The sequence below is a fragment of the Stenella coeruleoalba genome (genome assembly GCF_951394435.1).
Source record: "Stenella coeruleoalba genome assembly, chromosome: 20".
Lineage (NCBI taxonomy): Eukaryota > Metazoa > Chordata > Mammalia > Artiodactyla > Delphinidae > Stenella > Stenella coeruleoalba.
The window spans coordinates 56,308,617-56,329,024 of NC_137166.1; the positions used below are offsets into that span (position 1 = coordinate 56,308,617).

The 20,408-nt window shown below is 56.3% G+C and overlaps 1 protein-coding gene across 4 annotated transcripts; it reads left to right on the forward strand.

The window, feature by feature from the left end:
- Positions 1-5,359: 5,359 nt before the first annotated feature.
- Positions 5,360-20,181, forward strand: ZNF444 (zinc finger protein 444). 4 transcript variants are annotated; one of them, XM_079907800.1, is made up of 4 exons: positions 5,360-5,578; positions 12,520-12,853; positions 17,275-17,359; positions 18,854-20,181. In XM_079907800.1, the coding sequence occupies exons 2-4, from the start codon at positions 12,542-12,544 to the stop codon at positions 19,435-19,437; spliced, it is 981 nt and encodes a 326-aa protein (XP_079763926.1). In that variant the 5' UTR covers positions 5,360-5,578; positions 12,520-12,541; the 3' UTR covers positions 19,438-20,181. The 4 variants fall into 4 exon arrangements, with proteins under 4 accessions (XP_079763926.1, XP_079763923.1, XP_079763925.1 ...); XM_079907797.1 differs by lacking the exon at positions 5,360-5,578 and adding an exon at positions 5,649-5,736; XM_079907799.1 differs by lacking the exon at positions 5,360-5,578 and adding an exon at positions 6,056-6,082.
- The last annotated feature ends 227 nt before the right edge of the window (positions 20,182-20,408 follow it).

The window sequence follows — 20,408 nt, forward strand, 5'->3', positions numbered from 1 at the left end:
AACTAAAAATTATTTTTTGAAAGAGTTGATCCTCACTGCATGTGGATTCCATACCTGTGAACTCGCCGACTCACTAAAGTGTGCTACCCCCAACCAGTACCCAAAATCAGTACTCACAAGAAACCAGCCCTGCTGACACCCTGATCTCGGACCTCCAGCCTCCAGAACGGTGAGAAAATAAACGCCTGTTTGACTCCCTCCTACTGTAGGCCCTGCTCACTGTCGGCGTGCCCAGGGAAGGGGGTATTCAGGCCAGTGGAGAACCTGCCCCCCACCCTGGGCTGGGCCATGGCCTCAGATGAGGCTCACCACACCCACTGCTGGTCCTAAAGCCTGAGTCCAGCCCCACCCCTGCCTCTCTCCTGCTGTGTCACTTGGGGAAAGTGCACTTACCTCGTAGAGCCTCACTTATCCCGACTGTAAAATGAGCTGATGCTTTGATCTGCTCTGCCTTCTCACTGGGTGAGCGTGCCGGTGAGCTAACATAAAGGGGGCAGTGTGACCCCATCATTAAGCAATTCATTCACAATTTCATTGTTCACCCTTGACTGGTACCTGCGGCGTGGTGAAGATGATTCACTCTCAAATCCAGCCCCCCACCACGCCCCCCCGCCCCGGGAGCCCTCACTGGGGGGTGCAGTCTTACACAGACACACCACCCATTCATCCCAGGACTCTTCCCCTCCTTTGTTCACAGGCTCATCCATCACCTGTTTATCCAGTAAACGTTACCGGAGCCTCCCGGGTGCTCTGGGCTGGAGACCCAGACGTGAACCCAACGCCCTCCCGGCCCTGGAGGATCTCCCTGCTTTAAACACCATACAAAGAGAAAACGTTAATTATTATTTTGAGTAATAATTACATTGGTGCTACAAAGGAGCCGAGGAGCTTCTATAGGGTATGGCTAAGTTTGCTGCCAAAGGAATTCTCGCCCTCGGGCCTGGGAAGAAGGGTGACAACCACTTTCCTCCCATGTTTATTTACTCATTCAGGAGCAGGCCCCAAGCTGGGAGCTGGCAACAACTGGGTCTGTGTTATTGAGTTCCTCACCAGAGGGTCGGCAGGGCAGACACACACACACACACACACACACACACACACACATAGTTGAAGCATGAGGTGGAGAGAGAAGGGGCACCGTGGAAGCTCAGATGAGGCCCTTCATCCAGGTTTATTGCGGTGGGCATAGTCAGGGAGGACTTCCTGGAGAAGGCAGCATCTGAATTGATCACTGAGGGATGTACGATGTTACCAGGTGAAGAAATGGAGGGAGGACATCCAGGGAGTCCTTCTTTCATTCTATTCCTCACCAATAACTATGGTATACTTTAATGCTGGAGAAACAGCCGTGGTGTGTGGATACTGCATAAACCATCAGGTGATGTTACATGAATGGCTACTTAATTTGCGGACCCAATGAAGAGTGAAAATGCAGAGCCTCATGTTAAAAAAAAAAAAAAAGCATTTAGAATTTGAAGATGGGGACTTCCTTGGTCATCCAGTGGTTAAAACTCCATGCTCTCAATGCAGGGGGGCCCGGGTTCGATCCCTGGTCAGGGAACTAGATCCCGCATACCACAACTAAGACCCAGAACAGCCAAATAAATAAATAAATATTTTTTTAAAAAAAAGAATTTGAAGATGGCCACAGGAGAGCATTAAACCGAGCGTGGGGCCCTGGGCAACCATACAGGTTGCAATTCCAGGGAACTGGCCCTGGATGTGTGTGTGACTTTTGTCACCTTTGCTTTCGAGAGCAGACAGCTTGGCATGAAAAGGCTTGAGGGGATGTGATGGTAAAGAGGAGTCTGGTCGGTTAATTCAACCATGCTAAGAAGGACCAGGTTCATGGGCAGGAGATCTAAATAGACATTTCTCCAAAGAAGACATACAAATGGGCAATAAACAAATGAAGAGAAGCTCATCATCACTAATTGCTAGAGAAATGCAAATCAAAACTACAATTTAACAAATGCCGTGAGCGTGTGGAGAAAAGGGACCATCCTACACTGTTGGTGGAAATGTCAGTTGGTTCAGCCACTATGAAGAAACAGTATGGAGGTTCCTCAAAAAACTAAAAATAGGGGGGGAAAAAAGGACCAGGTTCCCCCCTCTCCTCCCTTCCATCCTAAGTGGGATCTCCGACTGTCACCCCTCATGGCGGCCGCCGCCGCTTAAAGTGTCACCCACAGACCAGACAGTGCAGGACCACTCTGACTGCTTACCTCCTGTTTGAGAGTTGGGGAAACCTCTCCCTGAGGTGCCCCACAAACCTGCCTTCATGCCTCATTGGTCAGAGGGTGTCACACACCTGAGCCTCAGCCAATTGCTGGCAAGGAGAACGGGAGCGTCTGATTGGCTTAGGCCAATAAGCACTGCCCTTTATTGGGCCCTCATCATTCCCACAGGACTCTGTGTGCCAGGTCACTTCCAACTCGGATGAAGACACTGATGAACTGGTCCACCCAGGGTGTTGCATCTCCGCGGAGGGGTGCTGGGGGGCGTTCTGAACCTGGACACACCCACTGTGTGATGCTGAAGCTCGGAATGGATCCAGTTTGCCGTCTGCCCCTGTATTCTCTGAGCCTGCCCAGGAGCTGTCGTTATGATAAGTGCCCAGTACACAGGAATCGGACAAGTGATGAGTAGAGGATAGTCTGTGGTGAAATAAGCTGTTTCGTTCGTTACATGGTGGTGGGCTGGGGGTGGGGTGGGGTCAACTTTGCATCCGGGTTGGGCTTGCCTTCATTAGTGACTCAATGATAGGTAAAGTGAAAAATAGCTAATGTTTATCGACTGACGCCTTACTCTCTGCCAGGCAGTGTCCTAAGTGCTTTGCATGTATTCACTCGTGAATCCCGACAGGAACCCTGAGGAGTGGTTACTATTCTAGCGTGTGGCTGAGGCGTGGATGCACGTGAGGAGCATAAGAATGCCCTGGAGGGCTTGTTAAAACAAAGTGCTGGCCTGCCCCCTGAGGTTCTGAGTTGGGGGCCGAGAATTTGCATTTCTTATTTATTTATTTAGGCTGCGCTGGGGTCTTAGTTGTGGCACGTGGGATCTTTAGTTGCAGCATGCGAACTCTTAGTTGCTGCATGCATGTAGGATCTAGTTCCCCCGACCGGGGATAGAACCCACGCACCCTGAATCGGGAGCACAGAGCCTTATCCACTGCACCACCAGTGAAATCCCAGAATTTGCATTTCTAACGGGCTGCTAAGGGATGCTTTGCAGCTGTTTTGGGGACCGGACTTTGAGAACCACTGTTAGAGGAACATTTGCTTGCCAAGCCCCTGCACTCCTTCTGCGGGGTGCCCTCTTGTAATTTGCACAAAGGCACCACATAAGCTAGAGGAATCCTGGGTCTGAAAGGGTCCGATTGAGTCAAGGGTTTAAGTTTTTTTTGTTTTTGGCTGCACCGTTCGGCATGCGGTATCTTAGTTCCCCGACTAGGGATCGAACCCATGTCTCCTGCAGTGGAAGCTCGGAGTCTTAACCACTGGACTGCCAGGGAAATCCAAGGGTTTAAGTTTTAAGAGGCGCCTTCTGAGGAATGGACACACAAAATGTGGTCTATCTATGCAATGGAATATTATTCAGCCTTAAAAAGGAAGGAAGTTGTGACACCTGCCATGACGACATGGATGAAACTTGAGGACATTATGCTAAGTGAAATAAGCCAGAGTCACAAGAGACAAGTACTGTATAATTCCACTTACTTACTTGAAGTGTCTAGAATAGTCAAATTCATAGGGAGAAAGTAGAATGGTGGCTGCCAGGGGCTGGTGGCAGGGGGAATGGGGAGTCAGTGTGGACAGTTTCAGTTTTGCAAGACGAATCGCGTTTTGGAGATGGATGGTGGTGATGGTTGCACAACTATGTGAATGTACTCAATGCCATGGAACTGTATTCTTTTTTTCTTTTTTTGGCTGTGCCGCGCCGCTTGTGGGATCTTAGTTCTCCGACCAGGGATCAAACCCGTGGCCCTGCAGTGGAAGCGCAGAGTCTTAACCACTGGCCCGCTAGGGAAGTCCCCTGGATTCATTTTCTAAGAGGGGAGAAAACTGGGGGGAAAGCAAGCTTCTTTGCTGGGGGAGGGGCAAAACATTCTCCTCTGTCCACCTTAAGGTTTGAGATGTCCCTTAAAAAATCCAAGTGGAGGGCTTCCCTGGTGGCGCAGTGGTTGAGAGTCCGCCTGCCAATGCAGGGGTCGCGGGTTCGTGGCCCGGTCCGGGAGGATCCCGCATGCCGCGGAGCGGCTGGGCCCGTGGGCCATAGCCGCTGAGCCTTCGCGTCCGGAGCCTGTGCTCCGTGGCGGGAAAGGCCACAGCGGTGAGAGGCCCGCGTACCGCAAAAAAAAAAAAAAAAAAAAAAAAAAAAAAAAAAATCCAAGTGGAGACGTCAAGTGGTCAATCAGAAGTGAGTGGGAACAAAGATCAGTGTTTTCCTGGAGCAGAAAAGATGCCTGTGTGGCTGGAACACATTGGGCAAGAGGGGAGAAGTGGGCAGAGAGGTGGGCCAGGGTTGGTTAGATCAGTGAGGAGGTTGGTTTTCACCCGCTCTCGGACAGGAGGTTGTGACTCAGCCACTGACCGCTTGTGAAACCAGGGGAAAAGTGATTGTCCATCTAATGAATGATGGTTACGCGCCAGCCACTGTCACACCCTGTCTGCACACCAGTCCGGACGGTGGAGGTGGGGGCGAGGGGAGTGTCCTTCTCACCCTTCCTGCACCGAGGAAACGAGGTGTGGATCAGGCGTTGACTAGCCCTGGGTCCACGCGGCTCCTGGGTCGTCCTCCGGCCTGGAACCGTCTGTGCACGGAGCTCCAACTCATCTTCCCGTTGCTGAAATGGGGAGACTGAGGCCCTGTCCAACGGGGGCACGTCGAGGACTTTCAGGCAGTTCCCTCCCCGACTCAAAGGGGGGTAAACTGAGGCCAGACACCGCGTGCCGGACTCACAGAAAAGATCAGGGCGCCTGGGTCGGCCCCCGGCCCACACTCCCCTGAGGCCGGCAGCCGGCTTACATTCGGATCGCGCATCAACCTCAGACCGCGCATCAACCTCGGACATCACTGCTTCTGCCCGGGTGGGGGTGGGGTGAAACGCGACCCGTTGTCAAGGAGACGCACCCCGCAGGCCCTGATTGGCGTAGAACTCAGGCCCGGGCCGCCCGCTCCTAGGGTACAGAGGCCCCATTTCCTGGGGGCCAGGAGCCTCTAGCCTCCTCCAGTTTCCACGGCAACGCCGCCATGGCTCCTCCTTCTCCCTTCGCCCACCGGCTCCCACCTTCGGCACGTCTGCGCATGCCCGGGGCCCGCCCGCGCGCGGGCCAATGGGAAGACCTACTCGTGCATTCTCGGAAATGTAGTCCAAACCCTGGCGCTCTGAAAGGCCATGTTTGCGAGGACCCATAGGCCGCTGGCAGCCCTTCGATGCATCTTGGGAAATGTAGTTCCTGCTCTGGCGGAGCCATTCGGGGACGGGAGTGAGTGGGTCGCCACGGCGAGAGCCAATGGGAATCCACTTTTGCCGCGATGCTTCGTGGGAGATGTAGTTCTGGGTGAAGCCGGCGGGGTAGTTGGGGGAAAGGACCACTGGGTTTCTGGGAGTGTTGGGGGGAGGGGGACAGATGAGTTTGGCGCAAAGCCTGCCGGGGCATGGAGTCCTGGTGAGCTTTGTGCGCATGTGCGAGGTGGCGAGGGGGCTTGGGGGGCCTCGCCCGGGAGAGTGAGGTGAGCAAGGGGGGCAAGGAGGAATGGGAGGGGGCCGGTTGGACGAGCTTTGGGGAGAGGGGGGCTGGAGGCCGGAGGAGGAAGGAACGGGAGGGTTGGGGGAGGGAGTGAAAAGGGGGCCCGAGAAGAAGGGGGAGGGGGAGGGGAGCGTGAACGGGAGGGGGAGGGTCGGGAAGTGGGAGGGGGTTGTGGGTCCCGGAGGCGGAGAACGCGGGGGAGAGTTGGAAACTGAGGAGGGGTAGTGGGGGAGGGTCGGGAAGTGGGGGGAGGGGGAGGGGACTCCAGCAGCGGGTGGGCTGGGCCCTGCCGAGGAGTCCGGGGGCGCCGGAAGGACCGGGTCGGAGAGGTTTGCTGGAAGGGGCTCTGGGGGAGGGTCGTGGTCCAGACGTGGGTGGGGTGCAGGTGGTTCACGTCGTGCATGTCTTTACAAGTTGGGTCTCACTTTTGTGGAGTTGTGAGATTCCCGAGGATGAGCTGAATTGTCCTCTTTCTTTCTTTCTTTCTTTCTTTCTTTCGGGTGCCCTCCCCCCCACTAGCTTGTTGCAAGGGACTAATTTCGTGGGCGTGCAGTGCTTCAAGGCTGTGTTTGCTCTTGTTAACGTGTGAGGCTGCCCTCCTCCCCGTCAGCCCCCATCACCCTCTTTTATTTGCTATTTTAACCCCTGCTCTTTCTCATACTTGGATTGAATGTGTGTGCTTCTGATCGAAGCTATATCCCTAGCATCTCACCAAGTAACAGTAATAGTAAAGGTTAACTCTGGTTGAAGGCTTGCTTAGCACAGCTGGGTGCTCTTCTCAGCATCTTTGTTTTTCTTACATCTTGAATTCTTACTGCTACTCTTGGGTATGACTTCTCTCCCCATTTTACAACCCGGGAAGGGAGATTTAGTGTGTAAAAGGTTCTATACCTTGTCCTGGGACGACTAGCTGGGAGAGGGCAGGGCTGGGATTTGCTCCAGGGCCCTTTGCTCTGAGTAAATATTTGTTCAGTGGACCGGTGGTTCTCCACCAGGGTCAACTGTGCCTGCCCCCCTCCCACCTCGAGGCACTCTCTGGAGACATTTTTGATTGTCACAGTTGGGGAGATACTGCTGGCATACTGTGGAAGGAGGCCAGGGATGCTGCTAAACACTGTAGGTTGCATAGGATGTCTGCCACACAGAATTGTCCAGCGCTAAATGTCACTAGTGCAGGGGTGGGAAGCCCAGGCGTGGGTCAGCAGGTCTTCACTGAATGCTTACTCTGTGTGGGATGGGGGCTTCTTCTAATTCATGCTCCTAGCAACCCCTGTGGGGAAGGAGTTACTCTTAGATCTGTACTACAGGTGGGGAATTTAAGTCCAGAGAGGGCCCAAGGTCACACCGCCGATAAATGGCTGAATTAAAAGCGGAAGCCGGGCAGGCAAGCTCCAGAAGCTGTGTCTCTTTGTTTTTTCCATTTTTTTTTTGCGTTTTTTAAAACTTATTGCATTTTAGTTGATTTACAATGTTGTGTTAATTTCTGCTGTACAACAAAGTGATTCAGTTATACACATATATACATTCTTTTTTATTTTGTTTTCCATTATGGTTTATCACAGGATATTGAATATAGTCCCTATGCTCTACAATAGGACCTTGTTGTTTATCCGTCCTATATATAATAGTGTGCAACTGCTAATCCCAAACTCCCACTCCATCCCTCCCCCACTCCCTTGGCAACCACCAGTCTGTTCTTCCAGAGCCCTGCCTCTTAACCATTAAGTTAATGCAGCAGGCGTGGGCTCTGGATTCGAATCCTGCCTCTCTGTCACTCTCTGCATGTCCATTTCTCTCCTTCTTTACAGTGGGGCTCATCTCCCCAAGTCGCAGGGCTGTTGGGAGGGACGGGTGGGGCAGAGTGAGACACAGGCCTCGTGGTGGTCTCCTGAGGCCTCCAGGGTGCCTGGTGGGGCTGGATGATGCTACCGGGACACACAAAGGCGTGTTACAGTTGCTTTCATGGAGGCAGCACAGAGCACTGTGGCAGCTGCTGGAGCCACTGGCCCTCACTGAATAAGAGGAGTTGCTTTCCACAGCAGAGGGACCTTTTGTGTGTGTGGATGTATTTTGCTTTGTTTCTTCTTGTTTTTTGTCAAGCTATAATTGACATATATTCATTTCAAGTATACAACATAACGGTTTGATATTTGTATGTATTGCAAAAGGATGACCACAATAAGTCTAGTTAATATCCATCGCTATACAGAGTTATAGAATTTTTTTTCCATGATGAGAACTTTTTTTTTTTTTTTTGCGGTACACGGGCCTCTCACTGTTGTGGCCTCTCCCATTGCAGAGCACAGGCTCCAGACGCGCATACTCAGCGGCCATGGCTCACGGGCCCAGCCGATCCACGGCATGTGGGATCTTCCCGAACCGGGGTACGAACCCGTGTCCCCTGCATCGGCAGGCGGACTCTCAACCACTGCGCCACCAGGGAAGCCCGATGATGAGAACTTTTAAGAGCTGTTCTCTCAGCAACTTTCTTTTTTTTTAAGATACATATTTTTTAATGCTTTTTAAAAAAAAATATTTTATTTATTTATTTTTGGCTGTGTTGGGTCTTCGTTGGCACGCGCGGCCTTTCTGTAGTTGCGGCGAGCAGGGGCTGCTCTTCATTGAGGTGTGTGGGCTTCTCATTGCGGTGGCTTCTCTTGTTGCAGAGCACGGGCTCTAGGCGCGTGGGCTTCATTAGTTGCGGCACACGGGCTCAGTAGTTGTGGCTCACAGGCTTAATTGCTCCACGGCATGTGGGATCTTCCCGGGCCAGGGCTCGAACCCATGTCCCCTGCATTGGCAGGCGGATTCTTAACCACTGCGCCACCAGGGAAGCCCAACTTTCAAATATACAACAGAGTATTATTAACTATAGTGGCCAAGTGGTACTTTACATCCCCAGGAATTAGTTCTTTTGTAACTGGGAGTTTGTAAGTTTTGATTCATTTCACCCATTTTGCCTACCAGCGCCCCCACCCCTGCTTCTGGGAACCACCAATCTGTTCAGTGTATCTATGAGTTTGCTTTATTTTTGTTTTTTTTGGATTGCACATGTAAGGGGAATTATACATTTGCCTTTCTCTATCTGATTTATTTTGTCTTAGCACAATACCCTCGAGGTCCATCCATGTTTTCACAAATAGTAGGATTTCATTCTTTTTTATGGCTGAATAATATTCCATTATATTTATTTATATATGTATTTATATTTGTATATTCCGCTTTATATATATATATACACACACACACATATATATATATATTGCATCTTCTCTGTCCATTTATCCATCAACGACACTTAGGTTGCTTCCATGTCTTGGTGGTTATTGTAAATAATGCTGCTATGAACGTCGGGGTGCGTGTGTTTTTTCAGATTAGTACTTTTGTTTTCTTTGAATACATACCCAGAAGTAGAATTGCTGGATCAAACGGTAGTTCTATTTTTTTTTAACCTATTTTTTTTTTAATTAATTACTTCTTTTTTTTTTTTTTTTTGGCTTGTGTCGGGTCTTTGTTGCTGCGCGCGGCCTTTCTCTAGTTGCAGTGAGCGGGGACTACTCTCTGTTGCAGTGCGCGGGCTTCTCATTGCGGTGGCTTCTCGTTTTGCAGAGCACGGGCTCTAGGCGCATGGGCTTCAGTAGTTGTGGCACACGGGCTTGGTAGCTGTGGCTCGTGGGCTCTAGAGTCCAGGCTCTGTAGTTGTGGCACACAGGCTTAGTTGTTCCGTGGCACATGGGATCTTCCCAGACCAGGGATCGAACCTGTGTCCCCTGCATTGGCAGGCGGATTCTTAACCACTGCGCCACCAGGGAAGTCCCCAGTAGTTCTATTTTTAATTTTTTGAGGAACCTCCATAGTGGCTGCATGGGGTGACCTTATTTATCAGTCAGTATGTGCTTTCTCAGGAGCAGCCCCTGAGCTTGGTGACCCTGGGACCCAGGGAAGAGTCCGTCTGGCCCTGCCTCAGGGGCTAACCTTGGACAGCTGAGAGCGTGGGTCCCTGAGGTCACAAGGCCCTTCAGCGTGATTCCCAGGGCCTCACTCACTCAGGTGAGACTCCACTCCTGTCCCGGAGGGACCTTTCTCACAACAGAGCAGGCTTCTCTGCCTCTTTTGAGACTCGGCTCTGGCCCAGGTCTTCTGGGAAATCTTTCCTGCCGCTGCTGGGCTAGTCAGTCCTTAAATGGAAGGATGGGAGGGTGGAAGGTGATGCTGTGACCAGCTCCAGGGCCAGACAGACGCCAGTGTGAGTTCAGCCCCTGCCACTTATTAGCTGGGTGATTTGGGGCAAGGCCTTCACATTCTCCATCTACAAAATGGGGGCAATAATGCTGATTACACAGGACCGGTCATCCTATAAATTTTCTGTCAGTGCCAACCAGCATGCTGGGCTCTGTGTATGTGGCCTCTTGCAACGCTCAAATTCTAGCAAGGGAAATCAGCGCCCAGACATGGGAAGACCAGATCTTATTAAACGCTGAGATGAAATTAATACGGTGACATGACAGTAACTGCAGGGGAGGGTGTGTAGGTGATTCAGGGAGGCTGTCCAAGGAGGGAAGGATGGCATCTGGGCCTCAGAGGTGAGAAGGAGCCAGCGGAGCAAAGATGGAGGTAGAGAATGGCAGTACCAAGGCCCTGAGGTTGGGCCAGCCTTGAGTCTTAGAAGATCATCAGTGTGTGGCAGACAGGCATGGCTGTGTGCCAGTAAAACTTGACTTAAACAAACAGGCTGCAGGGACTTCCCCGGTGATCCAGTGGTTAGGACTCTGCCCTTCCAATGCAGGGGGTGCAGGTTCAATCCCTGGTCGGGGAACTAAGATCCCACATACCACACAGTGTGGGAAAAAACAAACAAGCAAACAAGAAAAGACAAAGCAAAACCCAGGCTGCAGGCCAGTGGCTCCTGAAGGTTTTAAACTCAGGACCCCTTTATACTTAAAAATTTTTTTGAAGACCCCCCCAAAGCACTTTTGCTTACAGGAATTACATTTATTGGTATGTGTCATGTTAGAAACTAAAGCTGAGAAAATTTCAAAATATTAATGCATTTAGAAATTGCAGTAATCAACTTTCCATATGTTAAGATTTAAATTACACTTTTTTTCTTAATTTTTTTTTATTTGTGTGTAGTTGATTTACAATGTTGTGTTAGTTTCAGGTGTACAGCAAGGTGAGTCCATTATACATGCATATGTAGCCACTCTTTTTCAGATTCTAGTCCCATATAGGTCATTACAGAGTATTGAGTAGAGTTCCCTGTGCTATACAGTAGGTTCTTATTAGTTATATATTCTATATATAGTAGTGTGTATATGTCAGTCCCAATCTCCTGATTTATCCCCCCCCAGCAAATGACAGTTTATTTTATTTATTTTTTAAAAATAACACTTTTTAAATGAAAAATAACCATGTTTCCCCAAACGAAAAGCTGGAAACGTGGCATCATTGTCTTGCACATCTCAGTGTCTGGCTTGAACAGCTGGGTTCTCCCATCTGCCTCTGCTCGCAGCCTGTGGCCTCTGGAAGGCCCCAGCATACACTCAGGAGAGAATGACAGTGAAAGAGGCTGGGAACCTGTGTTAGGAAAATAGTTCTGACCTCGAGGTACCCCCCGGAAGGATCTTGGGGATCCCAGGGGTCCCCAGCCCATTCGAGGACCACAGTTCTAGGCCGGGGTTTCTTAGGGGCTGGGTCTTTCTCTGCTGGGGGGCCGTCCTGTGCACTGTAGGGTCCTTAGCAGCACCCCCAGTCTCCACCCACCGGATGCCAGCAGCACCCCCACCCCCATACAACGAGACCTTTCTAGATGCCTCCCCGGGGTAACGTCACCCTTGGTCGAGAGCCACTGCTTTGCGTCACCCCGCGACTGAAGCCGCTGCACGTCTGTTTCCTCCAGGAAGGGGAGGAGGAAGTGGAGGGCACACGGCTTCCTGGGGGCGCCGGGGCGCAGGTCTTAGAAAAGGAGAATGGGGAGAACGGATAAGGGGGGCCTCTTGCAGTCTCTCGCGTTTCCCTGTACGCAGACGTGATTGGGGGCCCCTGAGCGTCGTGGCCTGCTGGGCGGCCGTGACAACACCACCGACCAGGCAGCTTCAACAGCAGACATTTATTCCTCGCAGTTCTGGAGGTTGGGCGTCGGGGATCAGGTGCAGCCAGACTCGGTGTCTGGTGAGGGCCTCTTCCCGGCTTGCAGACGGCTGCTTCCTGCTGTGTCCTCTCACTCAGGGGAGACAGATCTCTTCCTACGAAGACGTTAGTCCTGTAGGAGCCCGATCTGATAACCTCATTTAGTCTTAATTTCCTCCTAAAAGCCCCATCTCTAAATACATTTGGGGTTAGAGCTTCCACATATGAACCTGGTGGGGGGTACGGACGGACATAGTTCTGTGCACACTGGCTAGTAAGGAAGAGATTGGGGGGACTTGGAGCAAGCATCCTAGGGTGTCTGCCTCGGGGACGTGGGTTGGGACGTAACCAGGCATCGATGGTGGTGATGACAGCTCACATTTTCTCGAGCATGTGCTACGTGCCGGGATCCGTTCTAAGATCTTGGTGCGCGGGGAGGCTGCGGGGCTAGAGGGAGGACAGGGAGGCCACACGAGGCCGGCGAGCGCGGCGCCGCCGCCGCTCCTGGGTGGGCGTGGGCGGTGCGCACGCATGCACGCACGGAGCGTGGTTTTCGACCCCATGCCCATGGCAGAGGCAGGGGCTTCCGGGGGATGGTCGGAGTTGGGTTCTCACCGCTACCCTTCGCCCCCGACAGGCGCTGCCGTCCCGCCGGCCCCATGGAGGCCCCGGCCGCCCAGCCTGTGAAGCAGGAGTGCCGGGCCGCCGAGGGCCTGACCCTGGACTCGCCGTGGCACCGCTTCCGCCACTTCCACCTGGGCGACGCCCCGGGCCCCCGCGAGGCGCTGGGCCTGCTGCGCGCCTTGTGCCGGGACTGGCTGCGGCCCGAGGTGCACACCAAGGAGCAGATGCTGGAGCTACTGGTGCTGGAGCAGTTCCTGAGCGCCCTGCCCGCTGACCTCCAGGCCTGGGTGTGCAGCCGGCGGCCCCAGAGCGGGGAGGAGGCCGTGGCCCTGCTGGAGGAGCTCTGGGTGAGCGGAGGCGGCTGGCGGGAGGGGCCTGCACCGCCGCGTCCCCCCACCCCGGGCCTGCCGTCTGCCTTCCCCAGGGCCGGGGGTCCTCAGCTCCACACTGAGACAAACACAACAGGCTCCGTGGGACCCTGAGGTCCAGGGTGTGGTCGAGTCGGGTGGGAAAGTCAGGCCAGTGAGGACGTTTAGAGGGACTGTACACAAGCCCACCCTCCTGATGCTCAGTGCAAGTTCGGGGTCCCCGGGACCACCCTCAGGTCTCACAGCTCAGTGGAAGGACTCAGAGCTCCATCCTGCGCACAGCTGTGGCTGGTCACAGCGGAAGGACACAGATTAAATCAGTCGAGGAGGGGGCAGCAGGGCAGGGTCCAGGAGGGTTCCTCCCAGGGGATTCGTGGGCGGTGCCACCTCCTGGCGACAACGTGTGCAAGACACAGGGAGCATCACCAACCAGGGTGCTCCCCGCACCTCCGCGCCTGGAGGTGTTGGGGCTCCGGCCCCCGCGAAAGGCTGAGCGGATACCGTGTGGCCCAGAGCCTTCACATGAATTACGCTGTTGGAGTGTCCAACACGGCCCAAGGCCCCTGGCAGGAGGATGTGCTGAGTGAGGGCTCAGCGGTTCCCCTCCCAGCAGCTGAGGGCAAAGGCCAGACCTCTCTCTGGGGAAGGTCGGCCCTTGGCTGCACCCCAGGGGTCAGCGGACTGCAGCCTGAGGGCCACATCTGCCAGCCTCGGGGGCTGTGGTGTGACACAGCCTCACGGGGCCACGGCCTCACCATCCACTCTCCCGGGGGCAGAGCTGAGCAGTCGCGACGGGGACCAGAGGGCCCGCAGAGCCGAAAACCTTTGCCCCCTGGCCTTTTCAGGGAAAAGCCTGGGCACTGGGCAGGTACCAGGTGATTCGCGTGTGCAGAGTTCGGGGGTCCCAGGACCACCCCCGGGTTCAGTCGTTCATGGGAAGTACTCAGAGCTCGAGGAAAGCTGCTGTTCATCACAGTGAAAGGACACAGATTAAAATCGGCCGAGGGAGCAGGCGGATGGGGCAGGGAGACCCTCACGGAGCTTCCTCGCCCCGGGTCACGTGGACGGCATGAGTATTGCCAACCAGGGGGCCTCCCCAGCCTCTGTAGACATGGCTTCCCAATCGGGGAGGCTGACCTTAATCGCAGGTCCGTCTGAAGGTCAAGCCGATACAGCAGGGCCAAGCTTCCCCCAGATCGCACTATCAGCATGGCCTGCCTGTCCCCATGCAGTCCTGAGGGGTGGGCACTGGAGGCTATCATCCTCTCCATTTCAGAGGTGAAGGTATGAGGCTCAGAGAAGTCGAGTGACTTGCCCAAGGTCACACAGCCAGTTGGGGGGGGTGAGAGGGACAGAACCCATGTGCTGTGGCCTGAGATCCCTGCCTCTGTCCCCTGCTGGGTGCCAACACCTGGCCCAGCATCTTCCTGGGGATGGGGCTCAGCCTTGGCACAGTCCAGCATCCTGTGCCTGTGACCCGGAACTAGAGAGCCCGCAGGCCAGCTGCAGGCCCCACCCCCCCACCCCCTGAGCAGTAGAAAGTTCCCAGGCTTGTGTGCCTGGGAATCGCAGGGTGGCCGGTCAGTGCAGCTTCCCAGGCTCCACTCCGGGGCGAGCCAGCCCGCGTCCTGCTCCCACCCTGCCTGCACACCGGCAGGCGTCACCTGGGGTTACTGGGCCCCACTGAGGCCAGGGAGCTGGGAGCTCGGCGTCCGCCAGTCTGAGCGGGGTCTCCTGGTGAGACCATGTGCTGCCCACCTCCCCCCACAACTGACCCCCCCGTGGGAAGTAACTCGCTTGGGCCCCCCAAGCAGGTCTGTGGCTGGAGGCGCCCAGGACCCAGGTGGCCCCGTGCCAGCCCCACCCCACACCTCGGCACGCCCTTGTCTTGACCCTCTTCCTCGAGGAGCATGTCCTGAGCCATTGGAGCGAAGGCAGGTGGTTGGACACCTCCATCCCTCTGTCCGTGCACTTGCTCAGTGTCCATTGAGGGCTGCGGTGAGAGGCTCCGGGGGTCGGGACCCTCTGAGGTGGTGGGGTTGTAAAATGGTGCAGCCGCAGTGGGGGGCAGTCTGGCAGTTCCTCGGGTTGAACGTGAAGCGGCCACGTGGGCCAGCAGCCCCACTCCTGTGTGTGAACCCAGAGAAGTGAAAACACGTCCACACATACCTCACATGCGATACGACCTGAGTGGTAGCAAGTCAGCGTCACTTGTAACAGCCAAAAAGTGAAAACAACCCTCACATCCACCGGCCTGTCCACGCAGCAGGACACCACTCAGCCATAGAGGCGTGAAGCCCTGACGGGCTACACCGTGGGCGAACATCAAAAACACAAGGAAAACATGAAAGAAGCCGGTCACAAGGACTTCCCGTTGCATGGTTCCGTTGCCGTGAGATTCGCAGAAGAGGCAGGTCTATAGAGGCGGGGAGCAGATTAGCGGTTCCCGGAGGCTGGCGGGGAGGAAATGGGGAGTGACTGCTGACAGGGACGGGGTACGGGGGCTGGGGGTGATAAAAATATTCTCGAATCCATTGTGGTAATGGTTGCACAACGGAATGTACCAAAAACCGGAGAATTGCAATTTAAGTGGGTGAATTCTCTGGCATATGAGTCATGTCGCGATAAAGCTGCTGTTTATAAATGGTGCCAGGGTCAGCACAGAAGTGGGACAGGCCAGTCCCCGCCCTCCTGGAGCGTGCGAGCCGGGCAGCTCCAATGGGAGGCCGACCAGGCCTTTTGCGGGGAAAATGACCATACCAGCTCTTCCCGACATCTGAAGAGGAAGGAACGTCCCAGCTCATTCTACAGGGCCAGCGTTTTCCTGGTACCAAAACCAAGGAAAGACAACTGTAGGCCTTCTTCCTTAATCTCAAAATAATGATGTTGAGTGAAAGAAACTAGACCCTCCCCCCCGAAGAAGTACCGATTTACTGTATGGCTCTATGAACATGAAGTCCTAGAAGACAGAGACCACTGTATCGTGCCGGGAAGCCCATCAGTGGTTGCCCTGCTGGAGGGAAGGGGGGAGGTTACGGATGTGCCCAGGGAAGCTCACGAAGCCACGAGCACATACGCACGTGGAACTCGGGTCGTGTGCCGTGAATCATGTGCATTCACTGTACGCGTGTCACGCTTCGGTGAAGCTGCTGGGAGTGCAGTGTGGAGGGTACCAGGATGGGGGCGCCCTTGAGCCTGCGGGAGGTGGCAGAGCCGGCGCTTGGCCAGGGCCTGCAGGGTGTGTAGGAGGGCAGGCCGGGCACGGGTGGGAATGGGGCTCCAGGCAGAGGGAAGAGCGCGTGCAGAAGCGTGGGGCTCTGAGCGCCTGGCACACCCAGGACACCATTGGCCCTTTGCTGTTGCCTGGGCTTGGAGGTGCAGGCGGGGCCCCGGGCAGAGGTAGGAGCTGAGCACGTGGCAGTGACCAGGCCACAGCAGACGCGAGTGACGTGGCAGCACCTGCGTTGCCGTAACGCCCTGAGCCACACTAGTGTGCTGCAGTAGCAAGGTGACCACGTGGATTCTCCCGCCACCACCAGACAAGGTGGGCACTTAGGGATTCCTAACGACGAGCTTTCATAAAAGGCCCTGGAAGCTTCCTACCATCTGCTCGCCAGCTGGCAGAATTGTCGGCATCTGCAGCCTAATAGCTGCTTGGGTCCAAAAGCACTGAAACAAGTGAAACGTGAGAAGCGGGGTTGGGTGCCTGTAACCCCTGACAGCTCTTCCTCATCAGCACCAGGAGAATTCTGGTCTTTTCCTGGAGGCATGGGCTCGAGGAACAATGAGAAAGAGTATAAGGGAACCAGAGTAGTGTGAAGCTGCTTTTTATACCACTGGTCTGGCTGGCGCCATGCTGCTTGGAGCTGTCCACTGGCTGAGCTGGGAGAAGTTCCCTTCTCAACTTCCTTTATTTTTTGCTGAGTTAAAAGTAGCTTCTCTGTTTTCCTTCTGCATTTTGTCGAGGAGTTTGCAAAAGGCATTAAAAAGCTAAAATAAGATTCAAAGCAGGTGCATCAGTTATCTGCTGTGTAACAAATCGCACCAAACTTAGTGGCTCAGAACAGTAAACATTTATCATCTCAGGCAGCTTCTGTGGGTCAGGAGTTTGGGGCAGTGCTGGCTGAAGGTCTCTCACGAGGTTGCATTTAAGACCGACTGGGGCTGTCCTCACCTGGAGGCTGGCCCAGGGCTGGAGGATCTGATCCTGAGGCGGCTCCCGCACGCGGTGGTCAGCTGGAGGCCTCCGTCCCCGCCACATGGGCCTCTCCGTGGGGTGGCCGAGCACCCTCCAGCTTGGCAGCCGGCTTCCCCCGGAGCGAGCGGTAGGACTGAGAGGGAGAGAAGTAGAGGCTGTGGCTCAGGTTGCTCAGTTGGGGTTGTGGTATCTCTGGTTTCAGGGACCAGCAATGAGGGCACCTCGGGATGCGGCAGAAGGCTCCGGGGTCGGCGTGGGAAAGGAAGACGGTGGGGTAACGCCCTCAGGTGAGCAGCTCACTCCTTCCCCACAGCGCTCCCAGCCCCGGGGGGCCCTCTCCTGTCCGCCCTTTATTTGTCCAGTGAACATCCCTGCTGTGAGCCAGGCCCCGTGCTGGCACCAGGACGGGAGCTGAATCAGACACGCCGTGCTCTGGAGGGCACGGCGAGTGGGGGGTCAGACAGGACAGCGAGCGCCCATGATGCGCCAGGCGTGGTCCCGCCAGCTCGCCAGAATCCCGCGCCCGCCCTTGAGATCCCCGGCGTCATCAGCTACCTTTTGTAGCTGCAGGAACCCAGACCCAGAGCAGTGAAATAACTCACCCAGGTTCGGGTGCCGGCCAAGCCAGGGTTGCACCCCGGCAGCCTGACCCCAGAGCCTTTGAGCCCCAGTTCTTCGCGTGGCGAGACCTCCTGCAGTCATGCTCCTCCTGACCCAGGCACTGTGCAGGACTCTCTTCTCATTGGCCAGCCTGGAGCCGAAGCCCCGGCCGGGAGCTGGGGAAGGTGCTGGCTCCACCCCGACCACAGGCATTAGGGTGAGGAAGGGAGAATCAGATTGAATCTCGTCAAAGCGGGGAACAGACCCGGGAGGCAAAACCCGAGGATGCCCACCAGAGGCAGAAAGGTGACTCTGGTAGCCGGCCTGGACTCAGGCGCCTCGAGACCCGGTGGGGGAGGGTGGCGCTCACCTTGTGCCAGGGCTGTGGCTGGAGAGGACGGAGGAGCTGAGGATCATCTCTGAGGCCACGTGTAGGGGTGTCAGGATGGGGGCCCTTCTGATGACACCATCAGGACCTGTAGAGCCCGGGTCGGCGGGGGGGGGGGGGGTGCCTGTGGACCTCCAGAGGGGCGTGGGTCGGAGAGGGAGCAGCGCTGGGACGGTGACTGGGAACCCGAGGCAGTGCCCTCTTATGCCCCTCAACGGGGACCACAGCGGGGGTGGAATGAGACGGCACACCAACGTGCTCGGCACTGTGCCGGCACAGAGGGAGAGACTAACAGGTTTTTATCACACCCGTCCTCGTGTGACACCTAAAGGTTGCTTATCTCCTTGGAATTCCATAGAGCAGTTTGGAAACCTGAAGAAAGGAAATGTGTGATTCATCCACCCACCTGACTTATCCATCCCCACTTACCCACCCGTGCACCCACGCATCCATCCATCACCCAATCCATCCACTCCAACATCCGTCTACACACTCTCATTTACCACTTACCTACCTATCGATTTCCTCCTCCCGTCCATCCACCCATCCATTCGTTTATTGGGCACTTACTCTGCACCAGGCCCTGTGCGGTACGGGGACCCAGGGATGAATCAGAAGCTGGCGGACAACGCTCTTCCCTCCCGGAGGGCTCCCTGGCATTAAGCGTTCCCCTCCTGCCCCGGGACCACCCCTCTAGGCAGGACACGGGCCGCCCTTGCGGCCTTCCCTTGCCCGGCTGTGCCCTGCGCCCGGCTGTGCCCTGCGCCCGCCCTGACTGCACCTTTACCTGCAGGAGACGCGGCCCCCGGGGCTGAGGAACTGGCGACGGGGGACGCCCAGGCCGCGCGCCCTTACAAGCAGGAGCCGGGCAGCCCCCAGCCAGCGCCACCGCCCCCACCGGCGCCCGGCCTGCCCGCCTTCCTGGCGGCCCCGGGCTCTGCGTCCTGCCCCGAGTGCGGCAAGGCCTCGCTGAAGCCGGCGCACCTGCTGCGCCATCGGCAGAGCCACTCGGGCGAGAAGCCGCACGCCTGCCCCGAGTGCGGCAAGGCCTTCCGGCGCAAAGAGCACCTGCGGCGCCACCGCGGCACGCACCCCGGCGGCCCGGGTCCGGCGCTGCGCCCGCTGCCTGCGCGCGAGAAGCCACACGCCTGCTGCGAGTGCGGCAAGACCTTCTACTGGCGCGAGCACCTGGTGCGCCACCGCAAGACGCACTCGGGCGCGCGGCCGTTCGCTTGCTGGGAGTGCGGCAAGGGCTTCGGGCGCCGCGAGCACGTGCTGCGCCACCAGCGCATCCACGGGCGCGCGGCGGGCGCGGGCGGGGCGGCGGCGCCGGGCCCCGAAGGCGGGGGTCCCTTCCCGCCCTGGCCGCTGGGGTAGCCCCCGCCCCGCCGTGCAACCCCTCCCGTCCCTCACCGGCTCCTCTGCCCCCTGTCTCTCTCCTCCACCGGCCCCTCCTTTGTCCGAACCTCCTGGTGCCCTAGAGCTTTCTGTTCCTTACCAACTCTCACTTTATGTCCCAAACCTCACTCCTGTTCGGATCTCACGCCGTCCTCGTCCTCGCAGTCTCTCCCGCCTATAGAAGGAGACTCCGCAGTCCTTCCCTCTCCCGGGTGGGGGGCAGGACTGGCCAGGAGCAGCAGGCGGGGCCCCTGGCCTAGAGGAGGCTGGAGGAAGGGGACTGGGTCTTGTTCCCAGGAGACACCCCCCAGGACGGAGTGGAGGACGGCTCTGACAGGACACCCCCCCCAGGAGGCACCCCCCCCCCAGGAGACACCCCCCAGGGCGGAGTCGGGGACGGCTCCGCCAGGACAGACCTGGGTTCTGGCAGTGGGCTCCCTGGTCTGGCTTGTCTCTCTGCGAGCCAGAAGGCATGGGATGGACAGAGATGCCTGCCCGTGGGAAGCGTGTCGGAGACGACAGTTCACCAGCATCTGGAGAGTAATAAAGCCACTGATAAGTTGTGCAGACCCCAAGTGCCCTGCGTTCTGTCCTGGGGGCCGCCCTCCCCAAGCTGCCCAGGATGGGAGGGGCATTGTGGGCCCCACCTCAGATCTTCCCAGCTGGCAGGGCCCTGGGCCCAGGGGGCTGGTTCCTTGTCCTTGAGCCTAGAGATGAGATGAACCCCGTGAGAGGTGACAGAGATGAGTTCTCGTGGGGGTCTGCACTGTGGGGGAAACGCAGGCACACGCCACCTTATGGAGCCCACTCACTGCCCCAGGAGCAGGTCTCCCTGCTTCCACTGCACACAGGCCGGACTCAGCCCAGCACCCAACGGCTTGGGTTGGAGTCTTGGCCTTAACAGCTCCCAGGCTCCATGATCTCAGGCCCCTGAGAAGGGGCCCATTCTG